This window comes from Harmonia axyridis, chromosome X, assembly GCF_914767665.1.
Source record: "Harmonia axyridis chromosome X, icHarAxyr1.1, whole genome shotgun sequence".
NCBI classification, from domain to species: Eukaryota; Metazoa; Arthropoda; class Insecta; order Coleoptera; family Coccinellidae; genus Harmonia; species Harmonia axyridis.
The window spans coordinates 12547159-12562581 of NC_059508.1; the positions used below are offsets into that span (position 1 = coordinate 12547159).

General features: G+C 37.3%; 1 protein-coding gene across 2 annotated transcripts in view; it reads right to left on the reverse strand.

Moving 5' to 3' along the window:
* Positions 1–15423, reverse strand: part of LOC123685961 (Kv channel-interacting protein 4-like) — a 175630-nt gene that overhangs the window by 88490 nt on the left and 71717 nt on the right. For both annotated transcript variants that reach the window (XM_045625863.1, XM_045625864.1), the window contains one exon: positions 8824–8893. In XM_045625863.1, coding sequence (XP_045481819.1) covers positions 8824–8893 — 70 coding nt within the window. The remainder of the gene's footprint in view (positions 1–8823; positions 8894–15423) is intronic.

Below are 15423 nucleotides of genomic sequence, written 5' to 3' on the forward strand. Positions count from 1 at the left end.
AGCAGTCGAATGTCCTTCCTCCAAGTCAGTTGTCAAAATTCCAAGCAGAGCATCTGAAGAACGTGAATTTCTGAGGTTTTAACAGTTTTATGTGCAAATATAAAAACAAATAAAAAAATAATTAACCTTCATGAAAATCTAGAGTGTTGGTTTTTACAGTTGTATGTGCAAATATAAAACAAATCAAAGAATAATTACCCTTCATGAAAATCTAGAGTGTTTCCTACTTGTTAGGCTGAGACCTGTTAAACTAAGTTTATCGGAATGGCCGAAAGCGCAGATTTATTGATGGGAACTCCCTATTTCGAAATTCCAAACCAGCCGCGCATTTTGCAGTTCCACAAATTTTTATGGCATCGCAACAAAGAAAACGTATTACTTAAGTTAATGGGGTTTCGCAGTTAGACCTCGTCCAATTCGTGGAACAAAAATTTCGATTCTGTGTCCGTTTCTGCAGTCCGGCTAACAACCAACGGACTAACCTTCCTCGGCTCGTCGAATTTTTCTTTTTTCCATTTTCCCGAAGCAATTTGTTCAAATTACGTGAGTGTGTTAGTCCAACGTTATTTACTAATCATCGTTTATTCTCTCCGTTTCACTGCCTAGATCATTCATGAAACTGTCGAAAAAGCAGCGTTTACGGCTTCTCACCTCTAATTGAAGTGGCTATCTTTCCCCATTATCTAGAGATGCTTCTCTTCCAATCGCATGGATAATAAGCCGAAGGGTGATAAAAATGTTTTCATCGTATTGGAAACGGGTGTTTTAATCTGGCGGTTGACAGTTTTTGGGAATATGATTCATATTGTCTATTGAGCTCTATTAAGTAAGAATTTGATATTTCGATTGAAAGCTAGCATCGATTCTGACAATTAGAGTTGTCAAGCCACATATCAATGACCATAGGACAATTCCAATCCTCTCCAAATACGTTAAGCTAGCAAGGGATTGAAGAACCTATTCTGGGTGTCTAGCAATATCCAAGTATCAAACCCCCTCAAATCTAAATCTAGGTCGATTTGTTTGTCTGGGCTCCCTGGATTGGTTGAATTTTCATAACAAATCTAACTTATTTAGTGGTTTCAGCTTCTCTCGCAGCTTTGCGTTCAGCAGCACGTTTCAACTTCTGATTTTTCAAGAATTTAGCATCCATCTCTAACGTTGACTCATGTCATGATATATTCTGTTCAATATTAGCTTGAGAAAGCTCGAAAACAAACATGATCTGTAACAGGCCAATTGAAAAGTCCCCGATCTACCATAGTAGAGCTAATTTTTTTGGCAGAAACTCGATTTTATTATTCAACATAGTTTTTTAACGATTTCATCCTTCAAATGATCCAATAATCTTATATAATAATGGCTGTTGATGGTTTGGCCCTTTTGAAGGTAATCAATGAATATCATACCTTGCGCATTCTAGAATACTGCTGCCATAACCTTGCCAGCTGACTATTGTGTTTTTCCTCGCTTTGGATTCGGTTCATCTTGTGCAGTCCACTCAGCTGACTGTCGATTGGACTCCGGAGTGAAATGATGGAGCCATGTTTCATCAATTGTCGCAAAAATCCAGGTTTATTTCACTTGAATAACTTCAAACACTGCTCAGAATCATTAACAAGTTGTTGCTTTTGATCGACTGTGAGCTCGCAAGGCACCCATTTTGCACACAGCTTTCTTTTGTACAAATTATCTTGAATGATATGATGTACAAGTTCAGATGATACTTCACAGTGTCTGCTATCTCGATCAACTTCACTTTACGGTCATTCAAAATTATTTTGTGAACTTTTTTGATTTTTTCTTCGGTGACAGCCTCTTTTGAGCGTCCACTGCGTTCGCCGTCTTCGATGCTCATTTCACTACGTTTAAACTAAGCATAACAATCAATGATGGTTGATTTTCCTGGTGCACACTCCGGAAGTCTTCATCAAGACAAAATTTTGCTCCAACTGTATTTTTTCCCTTCAAAAAGCAATATTTTATCAGCAGACCAAATTCTTTTTTTCCATCTTTTTTCAAATAACAAAAGTAGCTACACTGACAACGCAATATCTCACAAACTAATGATCGGACTGCTGTCAAATTTTGACGCATATTGTCATATTGTAAGACTTTGAAAATATATCTGTATATAATTAAAAAGTATACAACCTTAAGGAAGGTCGAGCAGAAGACGAAGATTGGCTAGGTGTTCGAATCATAACCCTAGGATATCCTAAAACCAATCCTACATGTACACAAAAATTGTTGTCATAAATTCATTTTTACTTGCTGTTTTTTTCTATGCCACTGAGTGTATTTCAATAGATTTTCAACGAAATCGACTCGCTGGAGATTGAAATTTCATCCGAAAAAACATTTGACATAAATCTTCCGCAACAGTTGGGGCCAGATTGGATTGAAAAAAACGCGCATTTTAATCGTATACTGAAGTATTTCGGACTTTTTCAACGGCTAGCGAGCCCTGGATAATTGAAACAGGCTTTTCCTCTCCATTTTTCAATTGATGTCAAAACCTTGTACACACTGTACAACCTAGTACAACGCATACATATATATCAGGTAGTTCACACTTCGTAAATCCTGACAAAACTCTAATTTACTAGTCGAGCTGGGTTTCAAGCCAGTAATTTGAATAATTGGACCGTATATATCGCATTGATTTCGGTTTTCAACGCCCGAGATTACGCGGATAAAATCGAAGTGAAAATTAAACTGGTCAGCCATAATGGTGGAAAAGCTGCAAGTCTCATCTAGATCCTGAATAGTGGTGGGATGATTGTGTAATATCGCATTTGAAGTGATAGATGTTATTACCGAACTTTCCGTATTAGTTTAACGAGTGCTTAGTAGTAGTGACCGCTGGAACTGTCCCAACTAGTTATTAAATTATCAATGTAATACGAATCCTTATTTCAGGCGACAATTATACAGGGTGACCCGGGAAGAATGCGACAAACGAATACCATAAATTAAGGTCATCATGGAGGACCCGTATCAAGATGTTTCAATCGCCTGAGTGCCTTCGTTGGGGATATACAGGGTGATGTTCATCTTATGAGTGAAATTTTACAGTTTGATAACTCATTAACTAATCGACCGAATAATTTCAAGTTTTGAAGTTTTGTTACCCTTTTCTATCTCCTTCCTACAATATTTCTGGAATCGAGTAAATCAGATCCGGACTAGGAAGATTTCAGACTTTTCCTATTTTCGTGAATATTGGATCATCCTGTACGTGAACATTATGATTTTTTTCCGTTTTCGGAACCACAAAGGATCAATTCATTATAAAAATTCTAAATCTCTGCTTGGCACGGTCATACAGGGGGATCAATAAACATTCCCTTATGAGTGGAATTTTTTTAGTTCAATAACTCTTCAACAAATCCACCGAATGATTTCAATTTTTGAAGTTTTGTCACCCTTTACTATCGCCTCCCTTCAATATTTCTGAAATCGAATAATTCAAAATTTGAAATTATTCGGTCGATTAGTTAAAGAGTTATTCAACAGTGAAATTTCACTCATAAGATGAACATCACCCTGTATATCCCAAACGAAGGCACTCAGGTGATTGAAACCTCTTGATACGGGTCCTCCATGATGACCTTAATTCATGGTATTCGTTTGTCGCATTATTCCTGGGACACCCTGTATTCCGTTCCTCACTCTCCACTCCGACAATATTCATCTTCTCATTCGACTGACAAAATTTGATCAATGATATTCGAAGAGGTAACTTCCATCACTGACCCACAGCATTCATAAAAATTCGCAGAATTTTAATTCAAGTTCAATATCTTGGTGAGTTTACTTCATGTGGCCCCTAAGATTTTGGACTTCAGAAGTCAAAAGTATCACTGATTATATTATTATCACATTCCCATCATTTGCGGGGGGTTTCAATTTTCTGCTTTAATATGAATAAACCTCCGGCTGCGGCTCATCGAATGCTCGCAAATACCTATAGTGAGGCCGCTATTAGTAAAAAAACGTGCCAAAATTGGTTTCAACGCTTCAAGAACGGTGATTTTGACGTCGATGACCAGCATGGCGTTGAAAGAGAGAAGGTTTTCGAAGATGCAGAATTGGAGGTATTACTTGATCAAGACTAGTGTCAAACGCAACAGGAATTGGCAGGATCATTACGAATGATGCCATTTCAAAACGCCTGAAAGTCATGGGAATGATTCAGAAACAAGGAAATTGGGTGCCGTACGAGTTGAAGCCGAGAGATGTTGAACGGCGTTTGTTTGCTTGTGAACAACTTCTTGCAAGGCAAAGACGGAAGGGATTTCTGAATAGCATCGTGACTGAAGACGAAAATGGATCCCAAGCGCAGAAAATCGTGGGAATATCCTGGCCATGCTTCCACGTCGACGGCCAAACCGAATAATCATGGTTCCAAGGTCATGCTCTGTATTTGGTGGGACCAGCTCGGCGAAGTGTATACGAGTTGTTGATACCGACTGAAACAATCACAGGCGATCGTTATCGAACGTAAATAATGCGTTTGAACCGAGCATTGAAAGACCAACGGTCGCAATACAACTAGAGACATGATAAAGTGATTTTACAGCATGACAATGCTTGAATCCATGTTGCGAAAGTGGTCAAGACATACTTGGAAGCGTTGAAATGGGAACTCCCGTCCCACCGTATTATACAGATGTTGCTCCCTTGGATTACCACTTGTTTCGATCAATGGCATGGCTGACCAGCACTTCCGGTCTCATGAAGAAGTAAGAAATTGTTTTGATACGTGGATCGCTTCAAAAAAATACAGCCTCGAATTTCGGAAAAAAAACGGTGGAAGCAGAGTTGTAAGCCTATGTAATGGAATTGGAATAACCTGTTTATAAGCCGTCCAGAGTTTTTCTCGGGAAACTTATTACTTAGGTGGAAGAAAATATGTTGGATAAACGAAGAAAAGTATCAACTTATTGACGAATTGTGACCATATTCAACATCACAAAATCCCAATCCACAAATGAAGCTGGTTCTATAAAAATTGAATTGGTGTGATATTTTATTATTTGAGCTTGTGTCTGATTTTGATTTCTCATGAAGAACTGCTGTCGTAACCCTTTTCCATGCATACACCCTATTCATGTCGGTACATTGTAATCCGTCAGTTAATCGCAATAGACGGCAAAAGCAATGGGCTTGTTCTGTATGGATGTCTCGATTTACTAAATCATTAAAAAACCATTTTGAACATCTATTCGTCCATAATAATCCTGCTGGGTATAAATATTGCAGATCATAAAATTGCTAATGGCTCTCTTTGAAGTATTGCCGTGAAAACACATAAAATATTTCAATGGGAACTTGGCATCATTTATTTATAACTGTTCGGTGATATTTCAGTATCAAATCGAATTTGGTCGAATATTCTATAAATGGAAAAGATGGAAACAACAATTCAGTAGAGTTATTAAGGAATAATTCATGGACATTAATCTTCCCAAAGTTCGTCGTACTGAAGACGAATTTGAAACAATTTAACAATTCCTAAACATTCTTGAGGAGTGGATCTTTCTATGATTAAATAACATAGCCTGCATAGCCTTTAGATGTGAAGAAGGACAGGGCAAGTAGGAAAGTATATAATTTATTTAAGGTTAAGTACAGGGAAAAGTTGACAGAGGTCGAAAGCAATTTGAACCTAGAAACGATAAGGAAGGCAGAAAATAAGTCAAAGGCCACTTGGTCTTTGATTAGGGAACGAACAGAGTACAACAACAAAAAGTAATTGATGAGTTGAACAAATTTTTCACCAACATCGGAGAAGAAACAGCAAGGAGTTGCAACAGAGGTAATACAGCACCAAAAAAACTTCTGAAAAAATGCAGCACACAACCAAGTAATTCTGTTCGACGAAATAGAAAGAAATCACAAGAAGAATGAAAGTTAAGAACACGAAAGACTATCTACTAAAGTTTTGAAAGAGATCATTCCCACAATCGTCCTTCTTTTGAGTGGAATATTCTCAAGATTTTTGTCTGAGGGGTCACTTTCCCGATCAACTAAAAAAAGAGCCGAGTCATTCCAATTCACAAACAAGGAGATCCAGGAGAGGTGAGTTACTTCCGGACGATAACCATACAACCAGCAATGGCAAAAATTCTAGAAATTGCGATAAAGGAAAGATACACTAGCTTCTTCAAAAGACAAGACATCTGGAGCCGACAACAACATGGCTTTCTAAAGGGCAAATATACCACAACAGCATTAGCTGAAATCCTGTGAGTTATCCTCATGCAATCTTAGCAAAGCTTTTAACAGTTTTGATCACTCACTCCTGCTTAAGAAGTTGAGGTTTTATGGAATAAGGGGAGTTGCTATGAAGTTGATGACCAGCTGCCTCGAAAAAAGGTACCAACAAGTACAAATAGGCGAAAAATACTCTAACTGGGGACTGGTTGAAAGTGGAGTTCCGCAAGGATCAATTTTGGGGCCAATCCTTTTTCTGGTGTATGTTAATATAGAACAGATTGATGTGTTTACGATTGTGGATGACACCAGCTTCATCCATTCTCCCCTCAACCAACAGGAACTAGATGATAGCACTAGAAAGACATTGGCAGAGGCTCAACAATGGTTTACTGCTAATAGAATGAGGATGAACCTCGAAAAGACACAATCATTGTGCTTCACACTGAGAGAATCTAAGACTAAATACCTCAAATTCCTTGGAATACAAATCTAGTCAGATCTAAAGTTCTCATACCACATAAATATGTGAGATAGCCTTACAATTCCTCGTGGTTCTTGCTGAACAAAAATAATAAAACAATTCGGAGAAGTAGTCTTCATTCAAATATTCGATTAATTGACTGAGTAGGGTCTAATGTCCTTTTTATCTTCTAGCAAATAATCAATTTTATGACTTTGCTAATTTGAAATAATACGAAATCTGCTCTATCGCACTGAACCCTAATACATTTAAGTTTGGATGCGACGTTGCCAGACTGTGTTCCAGGCTATATCTATAGACGGCTGTGGCTCCACGAGAAAGCCGTCGATTCATTCCTTACGAAGGCATGATTAATTGATGATGATTTCATAAGGTATTTCAATGACCTTTTTAGGAGGAGTTGCTGGGATCGATAGATCAAATATGGATACGCTCATCGTGTTCCTTTATTGAGGGCTCTCCGAAAGGAGTGATTGGGCATTTTCACCGTTGAAATATTACTTTCCGGGCGTATTTCAGATACGCTAGTGCCGGATACTGAGAGCCAATCCTTGACCGAAGGCCATATGTAGTCATTAATGGATTAGGAGGATTTGAATAACGAAAAATACCGGAACAATCTGATGAAGAGGGGTGTGAATTGAAGTCGTTACTACTCCGGTGCAGATTTATTGGGATTATCCGGTATTGGTTTATCGGATTTGTCCATACCAGTTTGCAGTTTCGCAACAATCATTCGATTATAAAACTTTATTACGTATCGAGTATGTTACGGTAAAATATACTGGACATGTCGAATTGCATCGGTTCCTTCAAATGCTATTATCCTTTGAGAGTGGATATTTGAGGATGAAACAGGAAACAATTAAGGTCTGACGGGTTTCCACTCCATCTAACCTGAACATCTTCCGGAAATAGTTACGGATTTTGAAGTGAGAAACGAAGGCCATTTCATTCGTTCAAAATCACTTAGACAAAGGTAATTGCAAAGCTGGATTACTCTTTGTCCTAGTAAAAGCGTTTGGTTGATATAAACAGAAAAAACCATAAAATAATTTTCGATTGGCTGGAAATCTATATTATTAATCTAAATGTCAATATGATATGTATTCAGAAGCATGTTAGGTGAATATAGGAGTTCCACAAGGCTCAGTACTTCGACCCTTTTTATTTTTATTATTCATTGAAAATTATCCGGACCATACTAAAGCCACTGTGATCAATCTTTCTGCAGATGATTCCCCATTCTTGATCACAGCACAGAGTCTCGAGTAATTGAAATATGTCACCTTGTTAATTATTAAAAGGTTGTGAAGGAATAGACACAAAGTTGTTAATTTTTTATATTAATATCAAAAGGTTGCTCCACTAGTGTGATCGAAATAATCTTATGGTCAATCTAGGACTAACAATTTATATCTTTTCAGTCTCAAGATTGCCTCTTGGGATATACTAGGAGAATCTCATAAGATGTTCCGATAATCTCTGAACAATCCACAACAGTTTTTGGAATCTTTATCGACATTAGGCAGAGGGAATATATGGAGTTTATCATTCCGTCACAATATCTGTAATTATCGAATTTTGAACCGTGAATCCATCCTCAAATTCAAATCTGTCCGGCCGGGAGTATATATGAAAACTTTCCTCCATTGAAGAGATCCGAACGTCTCTGGAAATTTACATTTTTTAGGTTTTTCCAATTCGAGTGTTATCTGATCATTGGTCGAACTTTATCGTTCGATACCATCCTCGGCTCAAAATTACAAAAATTGAGATATCATGACGTAATAATATAGCACTCTCTTCGGGATACGAGAGTATCGGAATGAAATGGAAATTCATCAACATCAGCCAAATACAAATAATCTTTGAGTCGTTTCCTTTCATCCTCTGCCGATTTTCTATGTGAACATGGCTATCTCGATTTATTAGCTTACAGCATCGGACAGAACTTTAATTATGTTGATTTCCCAGTGCAATTTCCGTAGGATCAAAGGATTTTTTCCTACCCTTTATTAATTTTCTTATACTTTGACGTGCCAAGAAAGTGATTATAATTATACGTCTATTCAATGCCTGCTTAAATAGAATGTAATTGATTTAATTGATCTTACCACCAAGAGGAAAGAATTGTGAGAAAATGTGCTTGAATGAGTCTTCGTCAACCATTCCCGTGGGACATTCCTGAAAAAAATATCATAAATGAAATGAACATTTAATTATATCTATCACATGAAAATATAGTTTGAACTCAGGAAATGTCATTGATTATTTTGATGATTAAATTTAACATTTCATGAATTATAATGAATTTTTCGTTGGGATTGTTGAGAAATTCATAAACAACTCAACTTTTCATTCACGAAAAATTTATTACAATTCTAGAAATGTCAAATTAGGTTTGCTTAAATGACCACCCATTTTTAATACGTTGAAATGACTATTATAATAAAAAATTCAGGTTTTAATTTGAAAATTTTGAGTTTTGATGAATTTGAGTTGTCCAAGTTCATGATTTTGTGATGAACACCCTGTACATTTTTGGTTCAGACCGCAAATTTTATAATACTACGTATTCTGAGCAGTGTTTGAAGCTGTTTAAGTGCAATAAACCTGAATTTTTGCGTCGATATGTGACAATAGATGAAACATGGCTCCATCATTTCACCCCGCAGTCCAATCTACAGTCAGCTGAGTGGATTGCACACGATGAACCGAATCCAAAGTAGGAAAAAACACAACAGTCAGCTGGCAAGGTTATGGCATCAGTATTCTTCTGGGATGCGCAAGGTCTAATATTTATTGATTACCTCTGAAAGGGCCAGACCATCAACAGCGATTATACTATAGCGTTATTGGATCGTTTAAAGAATGAAATCGTTAAAAAACGGCCCCATTTAAAGAAAAAAAGGTGCTGTTTCATCGAGACAATGCGCCGTGTCACAAGTCGATAAAAACAATGGAAAAATTGTATGAAATGGGCTTCGAATTGCTTCTGCATGCACCGTATTCGTCAGATCTGGCCCCCAGCGACTTTTTCCTGTTTTCAGACCTTAAAAGAAGCTCGCTGGAAAGAAATTTAGCGCCAATGAAGAAATAATCGCCGAAACTGAGGCCTATTTTGAATCGAAAGAGAAATCGTACTACAAAATTGGTATCGAAAAGTTGGAAGATCGCTATGTTGAATAATAAAATCGAATTTTGCCAAAAAAATGTGTTGTACTTTGGTAAATTATAAAATATTCATTCAAAAGATGATGAAATTTTCAATCAGTTCGAAATACATCAAATCAAAAAAAATTTCGTTACAGAGATCGCGATTCATCATCAAAAGCCGAGACTTTTCATGGTATAGCTGTATTATCTTCATCACAGTATTTTCGCGAATTGAATCCGCAAATTATGTTCATTTCAAAATGTAAAGCGGTTTAATTCCACATCACTTCATTTCATCATCCTGAATTGATTGAAACAGGTGCGTCCTAGCTGCTCTTGATTTTCTCGTCAAGCCAAAGGAATGAAAGGATTAAAATTAAAACAGGATGAGTGAAGTGTTGAACTCCTCCACCTGACGAGTGAGTATTGTGGTTGGCCACCTGGTTGCTTTCCAACTCGTTCGTTTCTTCGGCTCATTTCCTGGTTTACATGGAACGTCAGTAAATTGTAGGATTCATAACGAGAACCCGAATACTTGCACTAATTAATGAGGTGGAGGCTATGGCTAACACCTCTAATCCAAATTCTGGGAAAACTCCTGAGAACGCTCTTGATCTCGTCGAATTTACTTTTCAACCGCGAAATAATTAGGAGTGGCAGATCAAATGAGATAATTTGAAGTTATAACGAAATCTGGAGTGTTGGCCCCACCTCTTCTTGAAGTGTCTCAAATCTTTTATGCAGAATGAGTCAATAATACTCGATCGGTGAATAACTCTTGGAAATTTTGATAACACTTGGAAATTTTGGGCTGAGAGAATGATTCAATTTTTCACGAAATCGACAGTACTCAGCGAATAAGCTCAAATTATTTTTGACCCTACAGCCTGGATCGAAAGTGGTGAAACACGATACCACACTATTACTTGTTGTTATGGGAATCCCTGTCCGGGAATCTGGATTTGACACATGAGCATACTGAATCAATTACGCTCAAAACTCTTGTCAAAATCCTCAGATGTGATGCATCTTAGATTTCGAATCACCCTTTGAAACGGTCATTGAAGACCGTCTCAGTGTAGAAAAAGTCCTCCATATGGTATACCGATGGTTCAAAATCAGAAAAAGGCAAAGGTATTGGGATATGTGGACCTAAAACGAGGATCTCTAGATCCCTGGGGGATTCTACATCACTATGGACAGCCAGGCCACGCTGTGTACCCTGGAATCATATAGCCAGGGATCTCTACTGACAAGTGAGTACCCTAATACCATAAAGCAACTAACAAGAGGCAATAAAGTAACTCTATTATGGGTACCGGGTCATGGTGGTATTGAAGGAAATGAAAAAGCCGATGAACTTGCAAAAAGGACATCAAGGTTGACAAATGTTTGTCCTGAGACCTTTTGTGGGCTTAGAAAATACCTATTCAAGATAGTGGTCCAACAATGGGAGAGGGACAGTAGGAAAACCCTCTGGAAGAATACTCCGGGAAAGAAATTTGTGGTGCTTTCACCGACCTATACCAGAAAGCTCCTGAAGCTACCACGAGCAGAGATTCGGGTAATGGGGGGACTGCTGACTGGACACTGTCGTTGCAAATACTTTTTGTAACGCATGAGTCAGCAGATGGTTCTGCAGACTCTATGGAAAGGAGGTAGAAACAGCCGAACACATTGTGTGCTAATGCCTGGAGCTGAGTGGCTTAAAAATAACTCATATGGAAAAGTCAGTTCTGGATACTCACGAAGTAACAACCAAGGCTCCTAAGGATGTCGTCGGTTCCATTATCAGCTTCGAAGGGTTAAGAGCAGAAGATCTACTTGGTCGCAGTTCCCGGCAGGCTTACAGAGCCATAGAGACCCCGATTCAGTGAAATAATAATAATAATACCCCAATTGTAATCATTTATCTGTGGTATTTTTTGACGTAGGCCTTTTTAATCGAAAAATTTTGTGGATATAAAAGGTTAAAGTAGAAATTTCACTAACAACGAAGAAAAAGAATATTGGACCTGCCCTCAGGAGGAGTGCTAACCGTAGACACGTGTTTCCTGCTTTGGCAGGTCCAATATTCTTTTTCCTTGCTTTATAATTTGACCCTCGATAACCTTTTTACAAAACGAAGAAACAGTTGAAGAAAACAACAATAGACAAACGATTATTTATTTTATTTTCAGAACTGTCATGGTGAAAAAAACCACAGTACTTATTTTCGCAGAGGAAATTATTTTTGTCATTCATTGTCGCAGATAAATTCCTCGCAGAGCTTTTGTGGCGAGGTATTTTCAAAAATAAACGTAGTTCACATCAATATATTCCAAAGCTGGCGATCGACCGGCTTAAGTTCTTATGTTAACTGAACTTAAAAAGCTTTCAGACCTAAATATTTATGGAAAATATGGTATAATGTGGTTTGTGGAATGACTAATCCTCAACATTCCCAGTATCAGTGTGTCCAGATAGGCTACTATCGAAAATAAAATCTCTCATTGGAAAATCCTTTACGATATAGGTCTACCAAACATTGTGTGAAGCAAACAAATCAATATATATTGTTACGAAATTTTAACGCGATTGGTTCAGAGAAAAGGCGCTGAAAATTGTGAAAACTGCAGTTCACAAGTAATATTCAATTTTTAATGTACTTGTATCCATAAGTTACCGAATTACATTACCCAACATCTTCACAGAGATAAATTTAATATGGAAAGTGCTGAATATTCGAGTTACGTTTTATAAAAGGTAGAATTCGTCCGTTCAAGGGAAATAAAACCTAAATGAAAATTATCGAAGATCCTCGCTTTGAATTGGAAACGTGGAAGGACCTGACTTACATCGACTCTCAATCCATATTTGCATTAATATTTATATCTGCAGCCATTCCCTCAGAAATACATAGAACCTACGCGTCTCCGAAGAGAAATTGCTCCTTCTTCGAGATTCAACGGTAAAACTTAGTCCGTATGACTACTGTTGATTCAAATACAACATTTGAATTTCTAGCATTTATACATTATGATGCGTAAGACTTTGTAGCAAGTTTGAATCGTTTGAGATTCATGAGGCATGTGCTACGGAGTTAGATGTGATATTTGGATTTCGAATTCGTTAGCTTCAAACTGAGGGAAAACCATTTTCACAGTCTCTATTTCTCATAGAAATTCCAGTATCTGGAATGAATTATGAACCAACATCATTCGATCTTGGAATAGATTAAATTTTATCAAGGGCCTGTTGCAACATACTGCTTTGCAACTTTTCACTATTTATAATAATGACGTGAGCTGAGTGAAAAGTTGAGGGAAATATTTTGGTGCAACAAGCTCTAGTATTTCTCTACTGAAATTATGCAGTAGCATAACTATTCATTTTGCAACTACTGTTCTTTCATGAGCCCACCAAAAAGTTCATGTATAGCGAGTGCTAGCCTTGATGCCTTTTTGGCACCACCGGATTGTTTATTGTCTCAGATACTAAAAAAATTTATAGCATCATGTCACTCTAAGGTCAGAACATGGATTTACACTGTGAATACAAGATCCTTTTTAACGATTTCATCCTTTAAACGATACAATAACGCTATATAATAATCGCTGTTGACTTTCTGGCCCTTTTGGATGTAATCAATGAATATTATACCTTGTGCATTCTAGAATACTGCTACCATAACCTTGCCAGCTGATTGTTGTGTTTTTCCTCGCTTTGGATTCGGTTCATCATGTGCAGTCCACTCAGCTGACTGTCGATTGGACTCCGGAGTGAAATGATGGAGCCATGTTTCATCCGTTGTCACATATCGTCCCAAAATTTAGGTTTATTGCACATAAACAGCTTCAAACACTGCTCAGAATCATTAGCACGTTGTTGCTTTTGATCGATTGTGAGCTCGCGGGGCACCCATTTGGCACACAGCTTTCTCATGTACAAATATTCGTGAATGATATGATGTACACGTTCATATGATATCTTCACAATGTCTGCTATCTCGATCAACTTCACTTTACGATCATTCAAAATTATTTTGTGAACTTCTTTGAAATTTTCGTCCGTGACAGCCTCTTTTAGGTATCCACTGCGTTTGCCGTCTTCGGTGCTCATTACACCATGTTTAAACTTAACATACCAATCAATGATGATTGATTATTCTGGTGCAGACCTCGGAAACTCTTCATCAAGCCAAGATTTTGATTCAACTGTACTCACAACGCAATATCTCACAAACAAATGGTCGGACTACTGTCAAATTTTGACACGTATCGTTTGAAGGTTGTTACTAACTAAAAATCATATGGATTTATTACTAGCGCTGCCATCTGTTCATCAAACCGGGGACTTTTCAATTGGCCTAATATGTTTTGATGTGTTAATCATTGAATATTTGAATTATTATATCAACATTGCTCTAAATCAATTCATGAATTAAATGAAGAAGTTGAATGTTTTTTTTTTCATTCCATAATTCACTTTCTATTGAATAATCTTCGAATTTGTAATATTATTTGGGCGAAGGGAAATGATGAACCATTTCGTGGAATTTATATTGTTTTCGGAAGTGTAACGATCAAATTATTTGCCTCAAAACCAATCAAATAAATTGCCAACGGCGAATCCCGCAGAACGACAAATATTTCATGGAATGATTGCCTAGCGTGGTTGTTTCCTGTCAAAATAAACTTCCGATTTGATTATGGCCACGATGATTGCACCGCATCATTATGGAACTTGTATGACATTACAGCTAATCGGGTGAATCTATTTGATACAGCATTCACCAGAATCATTCTGTTCTATTTTTGGCCCCTTATGTTACTTCATCAAGATGTGACATTGAAAGAAGAATAATTTCTAGTGGAAAATTTCAGAGTATTCATATCGAACAGAAAAAACTGAAAAATATGTTTACTTATGGCACTAGTACAGCTAAGGGGGGTCTTTGGGACTGTTTACCCCCTCTCCCCCCAATATACCAACAATTCAAGGAAAGTTTGTTAATGGAAAGAACATTATATCTCTAATGGATTCTCGTTTATTATTTATACCCCATGTATTACTTCGATCAGAAACTACGATATAAAAACAATGAAATTCGAATTTTTTTTCCCCAGATATGAATGATGAGTAGTCGAATACCATGATTCGAAGATATATTATTATTTAAAGCAAGTATTATAGTCGAATACGTCCCACCAAAATACTTCCTAAAGACTACAAAGTTGCCGAAGTATTAGGCCAATTGAAAAGTCCCCGGTCTGATGCACAGATGGTGGTGCTAGTATTGAATCCATATGATTTTTAGTTAGTACCAACCTTCAAACGATACGTGTCAAAATTTGACAGCAGTCCGATCATTAGTTTGTGATATATTGCGCTGTGAGTGTAGCTACTAGTGTTATTTGAAAAGAGATGTAGAAAAAAGAATTTCTTGTGCTGATAAAATATTGCTTTTTGAAGGGAAAAAATACTGTTGAAGCGAGATCTTGGCTTGATGAAGAGTTTCCGGGGTTCGCACCAGGAAAATCAACAATCATTGATTGGTATGCTCAGTTTAAACGTGG